Raw genomic sequence first — 17,259 nt, forward strand, 5'->3', positions numbered from 1 at the left:
ACAATGATAATACATTACTTATTTTGAGCAACTCTCGAAAGCCCACTATCAACATCTGCCTGCTTCAATGCATTCTCGTAGATCTGCTGGAGGTTAAATCGACCAAGTTCTTCGTACCTCTCTACTACCGAAACTCCGACAGAGCTCTTGAAGCACTGAACCATGATCAGTTTGTCGAAATTCTTTAGATCGACGCTGTGGCCATGTTCTTTCCCTACTGCCTTGGCCACGTTTTCGATAATCTCCGTTCGGCTGAGAACGTTATGGTTTCGGATCGAAGTGTTGATTGCAAACTTTACAGGCTCCTGGCCCTCTTCCTTGAAGAAATGAGGCTTCAGCACTTCCGGCGTTATCCGCTGGAGTCCTTCTAGACTCCCTGGGCCGGTAAGACTGACCGGCGTCAGCCGCTGGGTATATCTTGTCTTCTTTTCTCCGCTCTTTGCTGCGTCGTCGCATATCTTCAGCACAAACTCTGCCGGCTCAATTGGCTTTTTGACTCTGAAAAACACGACGCATTCGCATCCAAGGTCCAGCGGGACAATCACATCCGACTTGGTCGTTTTCTTGTTGTTCATCTCCGCAATCTCCTTTGCCAGCTCAGCCTCAAAATCGCCTTCTTTTTCCTCCTCTCCTTCGTCTTCTTCTTCCTCTTGCTCATTCAGCTTATCGCCATAGAACTTTTCAGCGTACTCATCGAGAACTGCTTTCAGTTCATCTCGACACCGCTTTTCCTGTCCCCGGACGCAGGTAGCATAGATGCCCCGCCAACCCGGCTCGATATTCGGCTGAACAGAATACTAGAACATATTAGCGCGCATTCAGAAGAAGTCAAGGCTTTAACTGACCTTCTTTTTCTTGCTCTTCTGGTCTCCTCCGCTGCCTCCAGCCTTTCTCTTGCCCATTTTTCGTGATGTCTTTGATCTGAAAATTCACCCAACACCACTGTCACTAATATTGCACCTGAACGCGCCAGTCAGGTACAAATTTCATTCAATTTCGTAGACCCTACACAAACTTGAAGGCAAAAACCAAAAATGTAGGCTGATCATTAATATATCTATACAATTAAAATAAGTTATTTGTTTTTCTTCTGAACGAGGCTCTCTCCTCGCTCGTGTCGATGGAGCGCAATGTCACTTGGCATGGAGTCCATAAAGAAGTACTTGAGCACGACCTCAATAGCCCACGAGACACCAAGATCGAAGAGCATAGCACTAGTGAGCTGGGCCTTGAACAATGAGGGCATTGCCACAAGTTTGAGCGACTGGTTCATTTCTGGGACAAACTCGGTAGCACCAGCAATGGCCAGGGCACCGACGCCGAGAAGACCGTAGTACATACCCTTGTTTTCTCGAATACTCTCACGGAATGGTCGTCCCTGGTAGTTGACAGCAAAGGTGGACACCTGTTGGGCCAGCTGGAGAAGGTAGATAGCAGTGTTGAGGAGCGATGGCTCAAACTCGGCCTCGAGATCAATGTTGTCGCTTCGTGGCTCGTTCTCGTACACCTTGCCCCGCACATAGATGAGAGTGGCAATATGGACAGCAAATTGGCCAAGAATAGAGCCCATAATGTATATGTTGAAGATACCAGGCTGTGGTCGCTGTTTCGACAGCTTGTCAATGGCCCGCGATCGCGAAATGGACAGGAAGCAAACGGAGAGAAGCATACCGGAGACAGTAGACTGACCGTCGCCAAACTTAATACCAGCAAGGTAAAGCACAGACAGAGAGTAGGCGGAAATGAGACAGTTGAGCGCAAGAATCTTGTACATCTGGATAGTGGCAACCAGCGTGCACCGGCCCTGACGAATGATGTGGGTAACAGCAGAGACATTAGAAAGCTTGGAGGTAAACGGAGCAGCAACAGAGGCATCACCGAGCTTCAGAGTTGGGGCCTCACCGCCATCTTCATCCTGGTCAGCAAGCTGCGCAGTGATCATATCAGCCAGAGAAGCAGACTTTTCAGCAGCGGCATCGGAGGTGCTCGCCTGAGCCTGAAGCTTGGCAATCTCAGCCACAAGCTTCTCGTCGATCTTGCCGCCTCGCTGTTCAATAGCCTTCTGGTAGTTCGGGTTCTTAGGGCCTGGTGGGTACAAGTGAGCAATGCCAATGGGCACCGGCGGCGCTGGCTGGTTCCACTTGGCAAGGAGCTGGACCTGCTTCTCGTACATTCGGATCATCGCCTCCATTCGTCTGTTTTCTGCCATCTTTTTGAGCGACTCCTCAGTACCGTTAAGGAGCGCAATACCGACATGGGACTGCTTAAGCGCACCAACATCATTTGTACCGTCACCGCACATGAGTGTAGTGTATCCAGCGTCCTTGAGCGAGTTGAGGATGAACTCCTTTTGCGTCGGCGAAACTCGAGCGTAGACCCAAGTGTGTCGGAGCAGGTCCTCGAGCTGTTCGTGGCCGTGGAGCTTAGCCAGGGCATAACCAGTAACACAGAAGTCGTACTCCTCGAACAAATCAATGTCCAGAGGGTTGGATGGCTTTACAGGGATGATCTTGGTCTCATCAACGCTTCGCCACACGAGTTCGTGGCTACCATGGCCCTCCTCGGGAAGATCAAGGATAAGCACTGGTCGGTCAATGATGGTACATTCTCTGGCAACGTGGCAGGCAGTGAGTGGATTGTCACCAGTAATCATAACGACCCGGTGGCTAGACTCGCTCAGCATCTTTACAGTTTCGACAGCATCAGGCTTGAGTGGGCAGTGGAAGATGAGGAAACCAGCAAACTCCAAGTCAGACTCCACCTGCTCTCGCTTGAGAGAGGTGACCTTGCCTTCGGAGATGTTGTTCTCCAGGTATTTGTAACCAAGAGCCAGCACTCGGGAACCGTTTCGCGTAAAAGTCTTGAAGGTCTCTTCATACTTAGCCGGGACGTTTGTGATCATGTTTCGGAGAGTCTCTGGGGCACCCTTGACGGAAACCAGAGTCTTGCCACCTTCAACACTAGCAATCGAAGATGATCGCTTGAGAGCAGAGGAGAATTGGAACCGTCGCAGGATGCGGGCCTTCTGCTTCGCGTCCTCGTTGTGGACACGGTCGTTCTTCTCGACCTTCCACTTGATAGCCTTGAGAGTAGTCTTTTCCATAGGGTCACCAACGACTTCGCCGTCATCAAGGAGAACCAGAGCATGGGCAGTAGCCAGGACAAGAGTAGTCTGGTGTGGAGCCTGGGTAATATCAGTGATCTCACCGATATCAGCGGTGAGCCCGCCAATACCTTCAACAACCAAGTCCTCGCCAGTAAGGGTACCAGTCTTGTCAAAGCAGCAAACGTCAACTCGGCCAGCGTAAGGGATTCGGAACGGCTCAGTGCAGTAAATGTAGAACTTGGACAGAGCCGCCAGAGACGTGTTTACAGCCATGGTCAGTTCCATAGGCAATTCCGGTGGGACGACCGAGGTAACAATGAGGATACAATCGAGCAGCAGTTTGGTTCGCTTTCGGTCAACCTTAACACCCTCGGTCCACACGTACCACGAGGCTACGATAGAGAACATAAGCAGGAACAAAATAAAGAAGTAGGCCTCCTTGTTTCCGGCGCCCACTCGCTCAGTGGAGAAGATCATAGTTCGCACGAGACTGCCCTGGGAAGTTTCAAAGCCAGTCTTGGTGACAACAGCCAAGGCACCGTGGTCAGGAGCGAGGGGGACGTGAGCACCAGCCGCAGGAGTAACCTGAAGAACCTTGGTGCCACCATAGAGCATCGAGTTCTTGTCCAATCCACTAACGCTGAGCAGTTCCTCGCTGGGACGCAGCTGAATCGACTCCTTTAGGAGCGGAGTAGACTCACCAGAGAGCATGGCCTCGTTGAGAATGGCCGAACCGTTAATGAGGATCAAATCGCATGGCAGGCCAGAGTCCTCCTTGGATCGCACAATAGACACCAAATCACCAGGGAGAAGCTCATCAGTCTGGATCTCCTTCCACTGGCCGCTTCGGAACACGTTAACAGCATACGGATGGATACCCATACCTCGGAATTCAGTCATGGTTCGCTGTCGCTGCCACACAACTGTGGATTCAAACGCAATCAGCATGAACAGAGTGAACAGAGAGTAGTACCAGAACTCATCCAAAAGCCACAGACCCACGCAGAAGATCTGGAACACAAACAGTGGGGCCACCGCGTGTTCCTTGAACAGCTCAGAGAAGGTTGGAACAGGAATATCAAACGTGTTTTGACCATACTGTCGCTCCAGTTGCTCCACCTCTTCACCGAGGCCCTTGGCATTCTTGTAAGTGCCAATGATGACTGACTCGTCAATCAGGAACTCTGGAGGGTTGAAAGTCTGAGTTACGTCGTCGAAGATGAATCGTCGTTTCTGGAACAAAAACGACACCTCCTCATGATCCTTGGTGTTGATTCGCTGAATCTCACAGATCTCCGGGGAGCCGTTGTTGGCGGTCGGAATCACGCGGATCAGGCTGGCACCTTCGATAGAGGGGGCCTTTTTGGTAGTGAATGCGGTTCGAATCTTCACGTTCCAGAACGGCATCAGCCACAGCAACACCTGCAGGGAGACAATTGTTCCGAGGAACACAAAAGTCCATTCGGACCCGTTGATGTACTCTTCATAGTGGACCGAGTAGACGTAGCCAAATGCCGGGTAGAGGGCGATAAACGGCCACACGTAGGGCCGGGCCACCAGAGGCAGAGGGTTATGAAGGTCTGCCTCCAAAATCATTGGATTCGGCACCAACTTCGACGCCCTATTTCCGAGGAGTTAGCATTTTGGCATTCCAGCTGCGCTGAACGATTTATACTCACATCGTGAATGATTTCAAAGGGAAATGCTCGTTCAAGTGTCTATTGGTGTTGGTAAGGGGAGGAGGGGGGGTGGTTGCTACGTATTTTTCATCCGGACGCCGGGGGTACAGCCGTACGTCCTCCGCTCCCCTGGAACTACGTGGAACAACGTGGAGGACCCACCCGAAGGTTGGAGAGATTTGAAGCTCAAAATTGGATGAGTTTTGTCAGTAGTTTGGATGCCGCGTTCGGGTAAAGGCATAGTTTGAGATGTATCGTATCAAAGGGGCTAAATAGCGAGTGATAGTATATGTGCTCAATTCTTAAAGCATTTCCGTTTCTATAATGGTAACTTATTTTAACCGATGATACATAACGATGTAATTCCATTGCTCCCTCAATCTATAGTAAAATAGGTAATAATATCGTGTTAGTAGTCGCTGTAGCAGTAGCCTATGTCGACAACCACTCTTTTCGCAATATCTTGTCTTTCACGCAAGATTTCCTCAGCCGTTCCAGGTCTACTTACAGTTCGCGACATTGGAGAATGATATTGACTAGCAAAGTATCAATACAATAGAGCTGGTGAAGGAGGAGTAAAGCAAAAATAGAATATAAACCCTTTGATTAACGATAGCAATACTGTACTACACGAATAACAATTTATTAGCAAAGGCTCTCTTGATCCGACGCATAGACTTGTCGGCTGCCCTGATATACGATTAGAGCTGCTATGAGCTGCAGAAGCTGCGTGTGTCTATTGACCTGTATAATGCCAAGGTATATAGTGCAGCTTGGTGTAGTTCGGACGATACGTTTTCCACAATTCTGCCGTGATTGAGGGTGCGGTATGTGCATACTCCTTCTCAATCCATAGCTTCCAATCCCAGTCAATCCAACAGTCAATCCAACAGTCAATCCAACAGTCAATCCAACCCTCAGTGCAACCCGCAAAAATCCCTGCCCTCTTTAAATCCCACCGTACAATTGGCGAGATGTATTGTCCAGGAGAGAGAATTGCCATAATATGATCCATAGCGTCAGATGCGCGACTGAAATTGCTTCTGGCAAAATCAACAAAAACAAGTGGCTGCTTGTGCAAATTTTGCGTAATAAGGATATTTCTCATAGCGAAATCCATGAGATATATACCCCGTTTGAATACCGAACTTTCGAAATCGATCGCCCTTTTTATAATGAGCTGGCGCTCCTCCTGCGTAAAATCCTGCGGATTACTCTGTTGCATCGTCAAACCTGTATATACTCAAGTAGTATGAGGCGAACCTCTCGTGTTTGGGATCCTTCGACGGGGATATCCATAGAAAAGGACCCATAAAAGATGGGGATTAAGCCTCCCTGATAGTCAGAGAGTTCTTCATACACACGCACTTCGTGAGTATAGTCATTGTCGACGACAGCGAACGGGTCAACGTAGCCACCATCATCATCGATTACATAGAGCGGGTCATAGACTTTTGCTACCAGCTTCTGCCCTCGCTTTATCCGTTCCAAATCAGATCGTGCCCTTACAATAAAGACTTGCGAATTGTAGCCGTCACCAATTTTGATGGTATCACGTATGCGAAACTCAACACTCCCAGGTCCGAAATCCCCCGCTAACGGAGGATGAAGTATGCACCTCTGCAGTGGCGTCAGTCTCCTGGCCTCTTCCTTTCTATCCTTGGAGCTAATAAAGCCATTATGAATTACGGGGGTTGATGGAGGAGCAATGTGCTGACGGATGGTGAATTTCCAGCCACGAACATAAGGAATCTCTGGTTTGGGTAGGGAAGTTGAAGTCTGGAAAACCATTTCGTACTTCTGTTTTCTGTGTTCATGATCTCTTCCTATTGCATCAACGTGGCATGAATGAACAAGAAGATGCTGCCTTGGACTGGCTTATCTCAAATTTATATTTGTAACTCTATTTTCAAAGGCATTGCTAGACTTGCGCGCAGTTATATTCTTGAACCTAAAATCCGCTTCATAGGTGCGATGCTATCTTAACGAATAACCTTGCACTGGAAGATGAACAGATACATTCCATTCTCAACATTAAAGCAGTGTAAATGTAACTGGTAGTACAGCTGCCATGCGATATAGTTAAAGGAAGAGCTTTGGCGGGATAAGCATTTTGTATGTAGCTTTGCTAGATACTTGACTCCTGAATTAGTTATTGAACTACTGAACTTCTGTAGCAGAGAGGGAATGGGTCTATTTAATATCTCTCAATCTCAATCGTAGCTACTATTGCAAAGCTTGCGACGTTTAATACCGGTAACCTTTAACACACCTCATTCATGGAGCACTTGGAATGTTACAATCTCTCGCGAATAAATCACACTAAACTAGGAATTATGCGGCGACTTGCTTGCATAAAGTGTATAAAGCTGGTCGGATTATAAAGCTAATATTTGAAACCTATCGTGTGCATTACCTGCAATACATCCGTGAAATGAAAAATGCACTCATAGACTACTTCACAATTAAGTAGTAGTCTTATAAACCTGGCCGTTAGATAAAAAGAAATGGTTGTCGTCAGACATCTTGGCCAAGGCAGCCATGGCCTCCTGAGTATTAAACTGGTCTTCTGCAGGCATACTCTTGTTCACGGCCCCAATAACATGCTCAGCCTCCATAATGTCGTCCAGCACACCGCTCGCACTAAGCTCGCCATAAATCTTCTTGAACTGCATGTATCGAGCCCGAGAAACAGGCAGCTGACCGTCGCCCCCCTCGGTCTCTGCCAGTGTTGATCCTTCCTGTGAATCCGTGTTCCATGTCTCTTGAGTGGAAGGCAGAGGAGGGATTGAGGACGATGGGGCAGCTGATCTTGATCTCGCTTCCGGCTGTCGGGTGTCAACCATTTCCACATCGGCTTCCTCCTCCTCATCATCCTCAAGAGGCACTTCAGCTTCATCATCCGATTCGTCAGTGCTCGACATTTCCTCCTCCTCTTCGTCATCGACTGCAGTCTTTCGTCTCTTGCGCCGTTCTGGCTCGACAATTTCCTTGAACAAGGCGAACCGGAGCAGCTCCTCAGCCACTCGAGCGTCCTCTTCCTTGACCTGATGTGACAGCCGCGCCTTGGCGTGCGCAGTGGCCAGCCGAATGAGCGTTTCTAGAGTTCGAGCCGTGATCGGAGAGGTTCTTCGCTGGTTGATGCCGAGGTCGTCGTTTCTCAGCCCCGAGTATGTAGCGACAATGTAGTCGGACGCCCCTTTGGTGAGTACAGGCTTGATACGCGACTTGGCATACTGGACGTACTTCCTGATGAACGGAATGCTAAGAACCTGGTGCTGCTGCTTGCTTCTTCTCGATCGTCGGTTATTGGCCGCAGCAAGTCCCGCGTGGAGCATGGGGTTGAACTTTTCATAAACGGCAGCAGTTTGGGCGGACACTTCATCGCTCTGCTCACCCACAGAAAGGCTCTGGCCCTGGTTCTCCTTTACCGGTGCACCTTCCTCAGCGCCTGGAGCAAGGTATCGGTGCATTCGTAGAACATGCTCCGAAATTGATCGGTCTCGAACATCATCGACATCGTCGGTAACAACAAACAGCAAATCGAATCGCGAAAGCAGCGAGTCTGGAAGGGCAATGTTTTTATGTGGGTCCTTGTGTGGATCGTACTGTCCATAGATGGGATTGGCTGCGGCAACGACCGAACATCGGGCATTGAGGGTAGTGTGGATACCTGCCTTGGCGATGGTAACTGTTTGCTGTTCCATCACCTCGTGAATCGCGACTCGGTCGATATCACTCATTTTATCAAACTCGTCAATGCACACTATACCACGGTCAGCCAGAACCATAGCGCCGGCCTCGAGTCTTCGTTCTCCGGTCTCCTTGTCATGAGTAACGGCGGCGGTCAAACCTACACCAGACGAACCCCTACCGGTTGTGGCGATAGCCAATTGAGCCGTGTTGAGCACAAATCGCAGCATCTGCGACTTAGCAGTGGACGGGTCACCGACCATGAGAATGTTAATATCACCTCGGATGTGTGTACCGTTCTCCAGGTTCTTCTCCATGCCACCGAGAAGCATGAGGAGCACAGCACGCTTGATGTAATCATGTCCGTAGATACTCGGGGCTAGAGACTGCGACAGAAGCTCAAACACGTTCTTCTTCTTGGCTATCTTGTTGATATTTCTGATATCAGCGTCAGTGATCTGGACCTGCGCAATTGCTCCATTGGCCTTGGAACTTAGAAGCACAACTGTGTTAGCCAGAAGCATCGATTTGAAAGTAGAGGATCCGGTTCCTCCACCACCCAGAGACCGGTAGACGCCCACAAGCTGGACTCGGTCACCCGGCTTAGCACGGTCTACGAGGTCATCATCCATAACTACGTCAATGCTTCGTGGCAGCTGGCCAGCAGGTGCCTTCTCGGGCATTTCCTGGATGGAAAGCGTCTGGTGGTCTCGATACGTGGAATACCCGTATTCTGTGGTCAGAGGGTGGCCATCGGCGTCCTCGGTGGGGTAGGTGGTGGTAGTGGGTAGTGGGTTAAACGACATTGTCTGGTCGCGGTACTCTCGGGCGTGGAACATACCAGTGGCCTCTGCGTAGTGCACTGATCTCACTACCTTGGGCCGCACCAGCGAAACCCTGGTGACAATGCCCTCAATGCACACGAGCTTGCCAAGGTGGGATGCTCGGATAGTCCGTGGGTTGATGAGGTGGTCGCCAAACGTGCCTCTGAACCCAACGTTGAACTGGGCGTTATCATCAATGTGGTGTATGCTGGGGTCCCGTACTGCGTGGGCAGTCTCCTGGAGTGCCCGATTGATGGCTGGGAGGAACTCAGAGGGCTCGTCGAGCAGGCCTCGCCACATTTCCCGGTCGTACTCTCGGATCTCGTCGAGACTGACAATCAATCGCGTCTGGTTGCGTGTCAGCATGCGCCGGATCTCTTCTTTATAGTTGGACCGTCCGTCCTGGGCGGTGTCCAGGAACTCAGTGAAGCTCCGCACTCGATCGTAGAAAAGAGCATCGGTAGGCTCTTGGTTAGCTTGCCGGTCAGCCATATTATTATATTAACCTGGTTTGGTTTGTGATTATTTAGTGATTAATGAAAGGAGGAGGAAAAAATGGACGCGTCGGGGGGAGTAAAAAAAGTTGGTGCGCGCGCAGAGACGCGTCTCAATAAACGCGTCGCAATTTCCTATTTCGGAAACCTCTTTAAACAACGTGTTTATTGTCCTTTTGTGGCCAATCAAATTGGGATAACGCCCTTATATGGGCTTATTAGGGCGTAAGAATGCATAACGGGGGTACACAGGAGTAGAAGTGATTAGTGAACCAACCAACATAGGCCCAATCACAGAACATTACCAGGCTCTACGCCTAGAATAGGTTGAAGGTATTAGTGAAGTCTTTTCGAGCCAGAGCCCTGTGGCTGCGTTCAAAAGCCCTTGGAGGCTCGGAAGGGCCACCCTATAGATGGATATAAGGCCTTCTTCTCGGTATAATAGTGACATTTCACGAAATCCTGAGCAGCAAGTGCTAATATTGTCCACCAAATTTACTGTCTTAGAGACAGGCAGGGAGGTAGTGGCCATCTTTAACAATCTATCTGGTTTACTTAAGCAAAAATAGTATAGTACCCGGTGGGCTCTCTGACTATCGAAGTGGGTTATTTCCCCTGTCTGGGGCATTCTTTGGATGTCCCTGTTGACGGATCCTAAACATTGCCGGTTCGCCTAATGCTATTGATTATGTTCCAGGGCTGATAATACAGCGAATTCATCAAAAAGAGCATCAGCAGATCATGATGACTATAACTGACTCCAAAGTTCTATGAATGAGGTGTTAGGCTTGATACACACGCACTCCCGAAATATGATGAAATTTCACGAGAAAGGCTACTGGCATTCGTAGACTTGGGGATGCTATTTTGGTCGCGTAAGAGAGGATGCAGCTGAGTCCAGGTTAAAAGCCTTGTTTGACAGTATTTCTCACCAATTCTCCGATGGGATACAAGGAGAGCGGAGAGATAACATAATTGCTTTGACTGAAGGTGGTAGCTATGGACTGAGGAATCATATGCTCATGTGACACACTGAATATGTGGAATTGCTACTGTTTCTAAATACCTGGGTAATTTCTCCAGCCATAAAGACCGCGTATATTGGTCCTTTATGATTTACTGATTCTAATACATTTATATGTAATGAATGAGGGCTGAAGCGAGCCGGCAATACAGTATCGGTACAGGAGGCTCAATATTCGATGGTTGCTTGAAGACGCGCAATAAATCTTTGGAAGTGTATAAGACTTATTCGATATAATATAAAATAAGTATGGCTACTTAAAGTGTAAAAAGCTCACCATCTACTGGTATAGTACTAGTGGGGGTACTACCACTGGCAGTGGTATTGCCGATGTGATATGCTTCACTAGCGTGTGTTGTGTTTGGGATCCGACATGTATCGGAAGTGATCCGACATTACTGCCATACACAGAACACAGCACGGCGATGTTCTGGTCCAGAGAAACTCCGACATATACACCAGAAGACGCAGAGGAAATTGCTCGCGGCCACCTAGACGATATCAGTAGAGCCCTTGGAGAGAAAATATATGCCACAAAGGATGGCCTACTGACCGAGACGAGGATCAAATGCATTATAGAGCAGGCAGTCAACGGCCCTGGGCAAACCAGCATCGGACTCCTCAGCACTAAAATCGGTCTGCCAAAAAGCGACATCGAGTCAGCTCTGGCTGAAATCAAGGGACGGTTTTACCTCCAGGGCGAGACTGTGATATGTGCCGGTGAGGTTACGCGGCTAGAGGACGAACTTATTAAAGAGATAGAGCAAGAAAGGTATGCCATTGATCTCACACTTTATAACGCGCTCAATATCAATGCATCGTTCTTGGAGTGGTTGGTGGATCGGCTGAAGCGAAAAGGCGAGGATATTGTCAACGAGCATGGGTTAATCATCCGGCAAAGCGATTTGTCCAAGTTTGAAAAGAACATTGTAGAGTCTTTAAATTCGTCTTCCAAGCCAACTCGAGTTGACAGTTTGAATTCAGACATTCCGAGAGGCGTTTTGAACCATTTGAGCCGTAATTTACAATGGCTGCGAAATCATGACGACCTCAAGGGATCGGTCAGAAACGGTGTGTTTACACCTGATCAGTATGTTAGTGATCAATTGACGGAACTTATAGGGCGCCTGGATTCGGTTGGATACATCAAGCTCGGCGAATTTAGCACCTTGGGGATGAAGCAATCGGTTGAGTCTGTCGTACCAGGGGGAGCCAAGGTCCTTTCCACGCTAGTGTTCACGCAGGCATATATCGATTCCCTGCGGGAAGAATGCATTAGCAAACTTGACGAGCAAGGATATTTTGAGATGTCCAAGTCAATTCATGTTGAGGGAATTACGGGTCATGACTGGATCCAGTTAAAGGAACTCGTTCTTGAGGGTATCTCTGGTATTAAGAAGCTGGCGGACGGTGAGACGATCACCAAGCCAAGCAAACAAACGGCAACCATTGAAAAGGCCAAGGACTACTTTATTGCGGGAATTCAGAAGACAGTTGAGGAAGCTCTATCATCGCCATCCAATCCGGATCTCTATCTCAATTGTGCCAATGCATACTTTAATGGTGAAGATGCTACTAGTGTTCTGTTAAGCCAGCCGGCGGCCAGGAGATTAAATTCAGTTACTACTACAAGCGTTGTACAGTATTTTACAAGTAGCCTGCGTCTTCCGAAACCGGTGGTATCGGACCTTATTCCAAAGGCAATGCCGGTGATTGAGCCGACGGTCCAGTCGACGCTAGCCAGAGTGCTGAAGGAGCAGATTTTGGACATCACGCGCCACCGAGTGGCCAAATTGCAGGTATATACTAGTGGCCTTGAACTGGTTGCCACCGACACTAAGCTACATCAGAAGCTCGAATCTGAGCTCAAAGACTATGCTGCTACATACCTTCCGGAAACCAATGCTGAAGAAGATTTATCATCGAATCTCTTCCAGCCTACCTCCTCAAAGGATGAATGCATTGAAAAGACCTACGGCGAAATGTTATCGGCCCTACGTGCCCAGCTCGCTCAAACCACTGATATGGCATTGACGCTGCATCTGGCAGTGCTAATCAGCCTCGCAAAGAGCAACCCTCCTGCAATCCTACGTGCATCCGGTAAGCATGTTCCGAAGCTGCTCAAGCTCCATTCTGAACTCCTCCCTCCTGAGTTCACCGAGCTCAAGGATGCCATTGTGGGTAAATCATCCCTCGACCAGCCCCAATTGGCCGCTCTGCTCGACTTTGTTCGCAACTACAAATAATTTTACAAAACTATCTTCCATTTCATTTATAATCACACACTCCTCCATTTTTTTTATCCGTCCATTACGCTATTACCATATGACCATATCTCGAGTTAACCAACTTTGCGCCCCGTGGAGAAACAGATCACAAAACCTAACCCTAACAAGAGATTGGGAAGTACAAAGGGTTAGGGTATGCGATTAGACCTAATCAAAGAAGGCAAAGGGGGGGGGGGTTGCCGCATGCGAGCATTAGGTCTGGAGTGTGCACATGGCCCATTGCCCGCATTGAGCGTTAGATTTAAAGGCTGATTAAAAGATGTGCCATCTGCCCTTTTTCCCCTCCCATTTACGAAATTCACCAGACCGAATTTATTTGCAAAGTAATTAAGAATGGCGCCCAAGAAAGCGAAGACTGAGGCGGCTCCGAAGCGGGCCGCGCCCTCGCACCCGACTTACAAGGACATGATCACGGATGCCATTCTACAGCTCAAGGAGCGAAAGGGATCCAGTCGACAGGCGCTCAAGAAGTACATTCAGCAGAACTACAAGATCACGGCACCAAACTTTGAGTCTTTGTTCAACACTGCGCTGCGACGGGGCGTCACCAATGGCGACTTTGTGCAGCCAAAGGGCCCATCTGGCACGGTTAAGCTCATGAAGAAGGAGGACAAGAAGCCTGCTGTTCCAAAGGCCACTGCTACCAAGGTTGCGGAGAAGAAGGCCGCCACTGCTAAGAAGGCCACCACCGCCACTAAGAAGGCTGCTCCTGCTAAGAGGGCCGTTAAGAAGGAGTCTGCTGCTGATACTACTACTACCAAGAAGGCTGCTGCTACGACTAAGAGGGCTGCTGTGACGAAGAAGGCGCCAGCTAAGAAGGCTGCTGCTCCAAAGAAGGCTGCCACGACTTCGAGCCGACGAGCTGCTCGAAAGTAATGATCATGATGTGTTATTTATTGCTAGTATTTTATTTAATTTGTTTGGTTTATGACGCAATTGATGGTCCTTTGCAGCATTTTGGGCCGTTGGATTGTCTAATTCATGGTTGACAAAAACCAGAAACGATTGCAATTGACCTAATTTGTTTTTTGAAAATCAGAAACCGCTCCAATTGATCCAATTTCAGATTGAAAAATCAGAAACGGCTCCAGTTAAAAATCAGAAACGGTCCGACTGATCTAGAGTTAGATACTATATCAAACGTTCTCACCTTATTACCGCTAATACCAAAAGTCTAAACGAACAACAACATGTCCATCGCTGGTTAAAAACACCGAATCTATGAGTTCTATGACTATATATATATACATGGGATTAGTCGTTCTTCCCGCGGCTGACTACATCAGAGTCAACCAGGTCCAACGGCTTCGGGAACCAGACAATTTTGGGCCCACTGGGCTCGGACCCAACGTTGGTCTTGCTGAGCTGACGCAGCTTATACTGAAGCGCCGATGGAGGCTCAAGGCTCTCCAACGCTTTCATGCGGTACTCGCTCTGCTCCTCCGTATCCATCCGCTCAAGCTGCGGCTTGCTAGTGATCTCTCGAAGAACATACGGCTGGTCCTCAAACGTTGACGAATAAATATCCCTGCTATTTCGAGCCTTGCTCATTCGCCATTTGACCCTCCACCTGCTGTTCTTCTTGGCGAAAAGCGGATACTCGCTTGGTGCAAGTGGCTCGTCAGAATCAATAAAGCTCTTGGTAGTAAGGGTATAAACCGTCACGTCTGGCGGCAGGAACGAGCCATCGGTTTCGGCGTGCTTCCAAATAGTATGGGGGTCCTCAAATGGTTTGTAATTGTCTGTGGAGGCTACTGCCGTCTTAGGCTCGGTGCCGCTATTCTGAATGTATTCAACGTGCTTTTCAAGCATTGGCTTGACGATGACAGTCATAGCCCCGGCCTCCCGCGCCTGGAATACAATGTTATAGGACGGAGGCGCACCATTAGCCTCTGTCGTGTTGTTGTGGATAGAATCAATGATTTGGTTCAGGACACGTTGAAGGAGCCCGACCGACAAAGTGAACTCAGTGTCTGCCAAGTGAGTCGCATTTTCATCAGCTTGGGCTTGCGTTACCTTGGTGGTGAGGCCGGTAGCTCTTGATCCTTTCTTCGCAGTGCTCAAAAACGGCAGTGAGTCCAGCTCAGGGCTCGTCTTCTTGCTTTCTTTCTCAATGGTGGCTTTTTCTTCCTTCAGCGTTTTGGCCCGGGCACTATGCAGAATGCGATCCATCTCACTCAGCGGAACGTATCGGAACCCAAACATCTGGCGGACATTGTGAAACGCGACAAAAATGCCGTCCATGCGTCCAATTCGAGCCTGGAGCGAGTATTTCATCATTGTCGAGCGGATGAGCTCGAACCACTCCCGATTGAATGACTCCCATTCACCATCAAGCGACTTTATCTGGTAGTCCGATCCATCGTGAATCTGTACATAATCCAAGTCATGTCGCACGGCACAAACAGCCCGCGTCTTGAGATCAAACACTCCAGTTCCTGGCAACCGTTCATCAAAGCAATCTAGCTGCGACCTCATGAGGAAACTACCACACGCAGTATAATGGTAAACGTTCTGATTTTTGGATTTCGTCTCCTCCGGCAACTTATGTGATAAGCTTTTATGATAGTTCTGGAACTCCTTCTCGGGCGTTGTCAGCATCGTCTCTAGACAATTGCCCAAAATGCTGAGAATAATATCCTGGTTCTCTGCCTTATCGGCGTCTACTGAATAGGTTTTCGTTTCCGGGTTGTGTCGCAGGAAAATCGATACCGGACGCAACTGCGCTTGGGTAAAAGTAGTCGTCAATCCCGGAAAGTACTTGGAGAGCTCGACTGTTCTCGGGGGACGCATATGCGAGAGAACTTGATGAAACTTGGAGAGGACGCCAGTCAGACTGCTTGTAGACCCGACAAACTTCTTGTTCTTCTCCTGGGCCAACTTAGCTAGAGTACTGTCCTTTCCACTGGGTACATATTTCGCAATGTAGTCAAAATCAAAGTCCTGAATTGACATAATATTCTCGAGATAAGGGGTAAAATTGTACACATTGGTCCTTGGATCTTTGAGAAAGTGTATACCCGGTGAGAAAAGCACTCGGTCGAGGTTATGAGCCAGTCTGGGGACCGGAGGCTGGTTAGCAACCGGAACAGGCTCATACGAGAGATACATCGAATCAAGCACATTATGGTCGAGATACTGGCTTTTCTGCTTCAGCTTGAGCTTAGAGTAAAGATCAGGCTGCTGTACTCGTTTCTTCGCCGAGGCAAGCTTCCCTTTAAGATCTAGCGACCGTTTAACGGTCTTCTTCCTCTCTTGCAACTTTTCAAATATCTCCTTTGGATTAGGGACTATGTCCCCAGCGTCATCGGAATAACATCTTCGCCATCCTCCCAGGCATGATCGTAGGCCTCTTTTCGAGAGCATCAATCTGGCCTTACCGATAATCTACACTCCAGCTGGATATACCGGAATGCGAGCGATACAGTATTTGGTGATTCAAATATTTCCATACTGCGATGTACATCGTTCTGATTGTTACGCTTGAGTGCGGCGCGGGCATTCAATCCGGGCTAGTGCGGCTTGGCGAAATAACTGCGCTTTACCCGGGTATAAGCTATTGCTTTCAAGAATTGTATACAGTCGGATTGCTATATGATTGAGAGAACAGGCTATGCCAGCACTGGAGGCCCTCAATTGGCTACCTAAGCTACACAGAGCTCATGTTTATTTACAGAAAGACAAAGACTACGACGTCCAAGCCACTTCACCCGAGATTGGGTAACTCTGATGGTGATCACAGGTCTTGAATTCTAAACAATGTCAAGAACGGATACGGATTTTATCGGAGGGGTTGTGTTCCACATCATATATGGCTGAAGTAGTACTGATTGATAAAACCGGTGACAAACAGTCTCACGAAACTGCAAGCGAAATTCGGTTTATACCGGTGGGAACCGATGTCCACGTATTATTACAAAATGTGTACAATAGCAGTCCGGGTCGTTAAAGGCATGTACGTAGTGAGTCAGAAGCCCGACACCTTGAAATTTCAGTCGGTTCTCGAGTCATTTGGTACTGCAAGGCACAGTTCATAGACCATCGACACGTAACCACCCCACTTACATGGGACCAAACTTGCAGAAGAATCAGTCTAGTCAGCCGGATGGACCAATATAAGCGCGCATATATGTCTTGGAGGAATCAGGCAG

At 48.6% G+C, this 17,259-nt stretch overlaps 8 protein-coding genes across 8 annotated transcripts; 2 read left to right on the forward strand and 6 right to left on the reverse strand.

Moving 5' to 3' along the window:
* Positions 1-14: 14 nt before the first annotated feature.
* TAN1 (putative tRNA acetyltransferase) lies at positions 15-902 on the reverse strand (the record flags this gene model as incomplete). The annotated part of the gene is made up of 2 exons (XM_076684989.1): positions 15-797; positions 846-902. The coding sequence occupies 2 exons, from the start codon at positions 900-902 to the stop codon at positions 15-17; spliced, it is 840 nt and encodes a 279-aa protein (XP_076540807.1).
* A 173-nt stretch (positions 903-1,075) lies between these two features.
* Positions 1,076-4,787, reverse strand: SPF1 (ion-transporting P-type ATPase SPF1; the record flags this gene model as incomplete). Its single annotated transcript, XM_076684990.1, has 2 exons — positions 1,076-4,727; positions 4,786-4,787. Coding segments are annotated over 2 exons (3,654 nt in total).
* Positions 4,788-5,521: 734 nt separating this feature from the next.
* On the reverse strand, positions 5,522-6,010 carry TRVA0_020S01772 (uncharacterized protein; the record flags this gene model as incomplete). The annotated part of the gene is made up of 1 exon (XM_076684991.1): positions 5,522-6,010. The coding sequence occupies one exon, from the start codon at positions 6,008-6,010 to the stop codon at positions 5,522-5,524; it is 489 nt and encodes a 162-aa protein (XP_076540809.1).
* A 2-nt stretch (positions 6,011-6,012) lies between these two features.
* TRVA0_020S01794 (uncharacterized protein) lies at positions 6,013-6,576 on the reverse strand (the record flags this gene model as incomplete). The annotated part of the gene is made up of 1 exon (XM_076684992.1): positions 6,013-6,576. One exon carries the CDS (start codon positions 6,574-6,576, stop codon positions 6,013-6,015), a length of 564 nt encoding a protein of 187 aa, XP_076540810.1.
* Positions 6,577-7,250: 674 nt separating this feature from the next.
* Positions 7,251-9,794, reverse strand: MCM3 (MCM DNA helicase complex subunit MCM3; the record flags this gene model as incomplete). Its single annotated transcript, XM_076684993.1, has 1 exon — positions 7,251-9,794. The coding sequence occupies one exon, from the start codon at positions 9,792-9,794 to the stop codon at positions 7,251-7,253; it is 2,544 nt and encodes an 847-aa protein (XP_076540811.1).
* A 1,451-nt stretch (positions 9,795-11,245) lies between these two features.
* Positions 11,246-13,066, forward strand: TRVA0_020S01838 (uncharacterized protein; the record flags this gene model as incomplete). The annotated part of the gene is made up of 1 exon (XM_076684994.1): positions 11,246-13,066. One exon carries the CDS (start codon positions 11,246-11,248, stop codon positions 13,064-13,066), a length of 1,821 nt encoding a protein of 606 aa, XP_076540812.1.
* A 375-nt stretch (positions 13,067-13,441) lies between these two features.
* HHO1 (histone H1) lies at positions 13,442-13,984 on the forward strand (the record flags this gene model as incomplete). The annotated part of the gene is made up of 1 exon (XM_076684995.1): positions 13,442-13,984. The coding sequence occupies one exon, from the start codon at positions 13,442-13,444 to the stop codon at positions 13,982-13,984; it is 543 nt and encodes a 180-aa protein (XP_076540813.1).
* Positions 13,985-14,362: 378 nt separating this feature from the next.
* Positions 14,363-16,474, reverse strand: PET127 (Pet127p; the record flags this gene model as incomplete). The annotated part of the gene is made up of 1 exon (XM_076684996.1): positions 14,363-16,474. The coding sequence occupies one exon, from the start codon at positions 16,472-16,474 to the stop codon at positions 14,363-14,365; it is 2,112 nt and encodes a 703-aa protein (XP_076540814.1).
* Positions 16,475-17,259: the final 785 nt, after the last annotated feature.

Source organism: Trichomonascus vanleenenianus, assembly GCF_965637985.1.
Source record: "Trichomonascus vanleenenianus strain CLIB 3782 genome assembly, contig: TRVA0_020S, whole genome shotgun sequence".
Classification (NCBI taxonomy): domain Eukaryota; kingdom Fungi; phylum Ascomycota; class Dipodascomycetes; order Dipodascales; family Trichomonascaceae; genus Blastobotrys; species Blastobotrys vanleenenianus.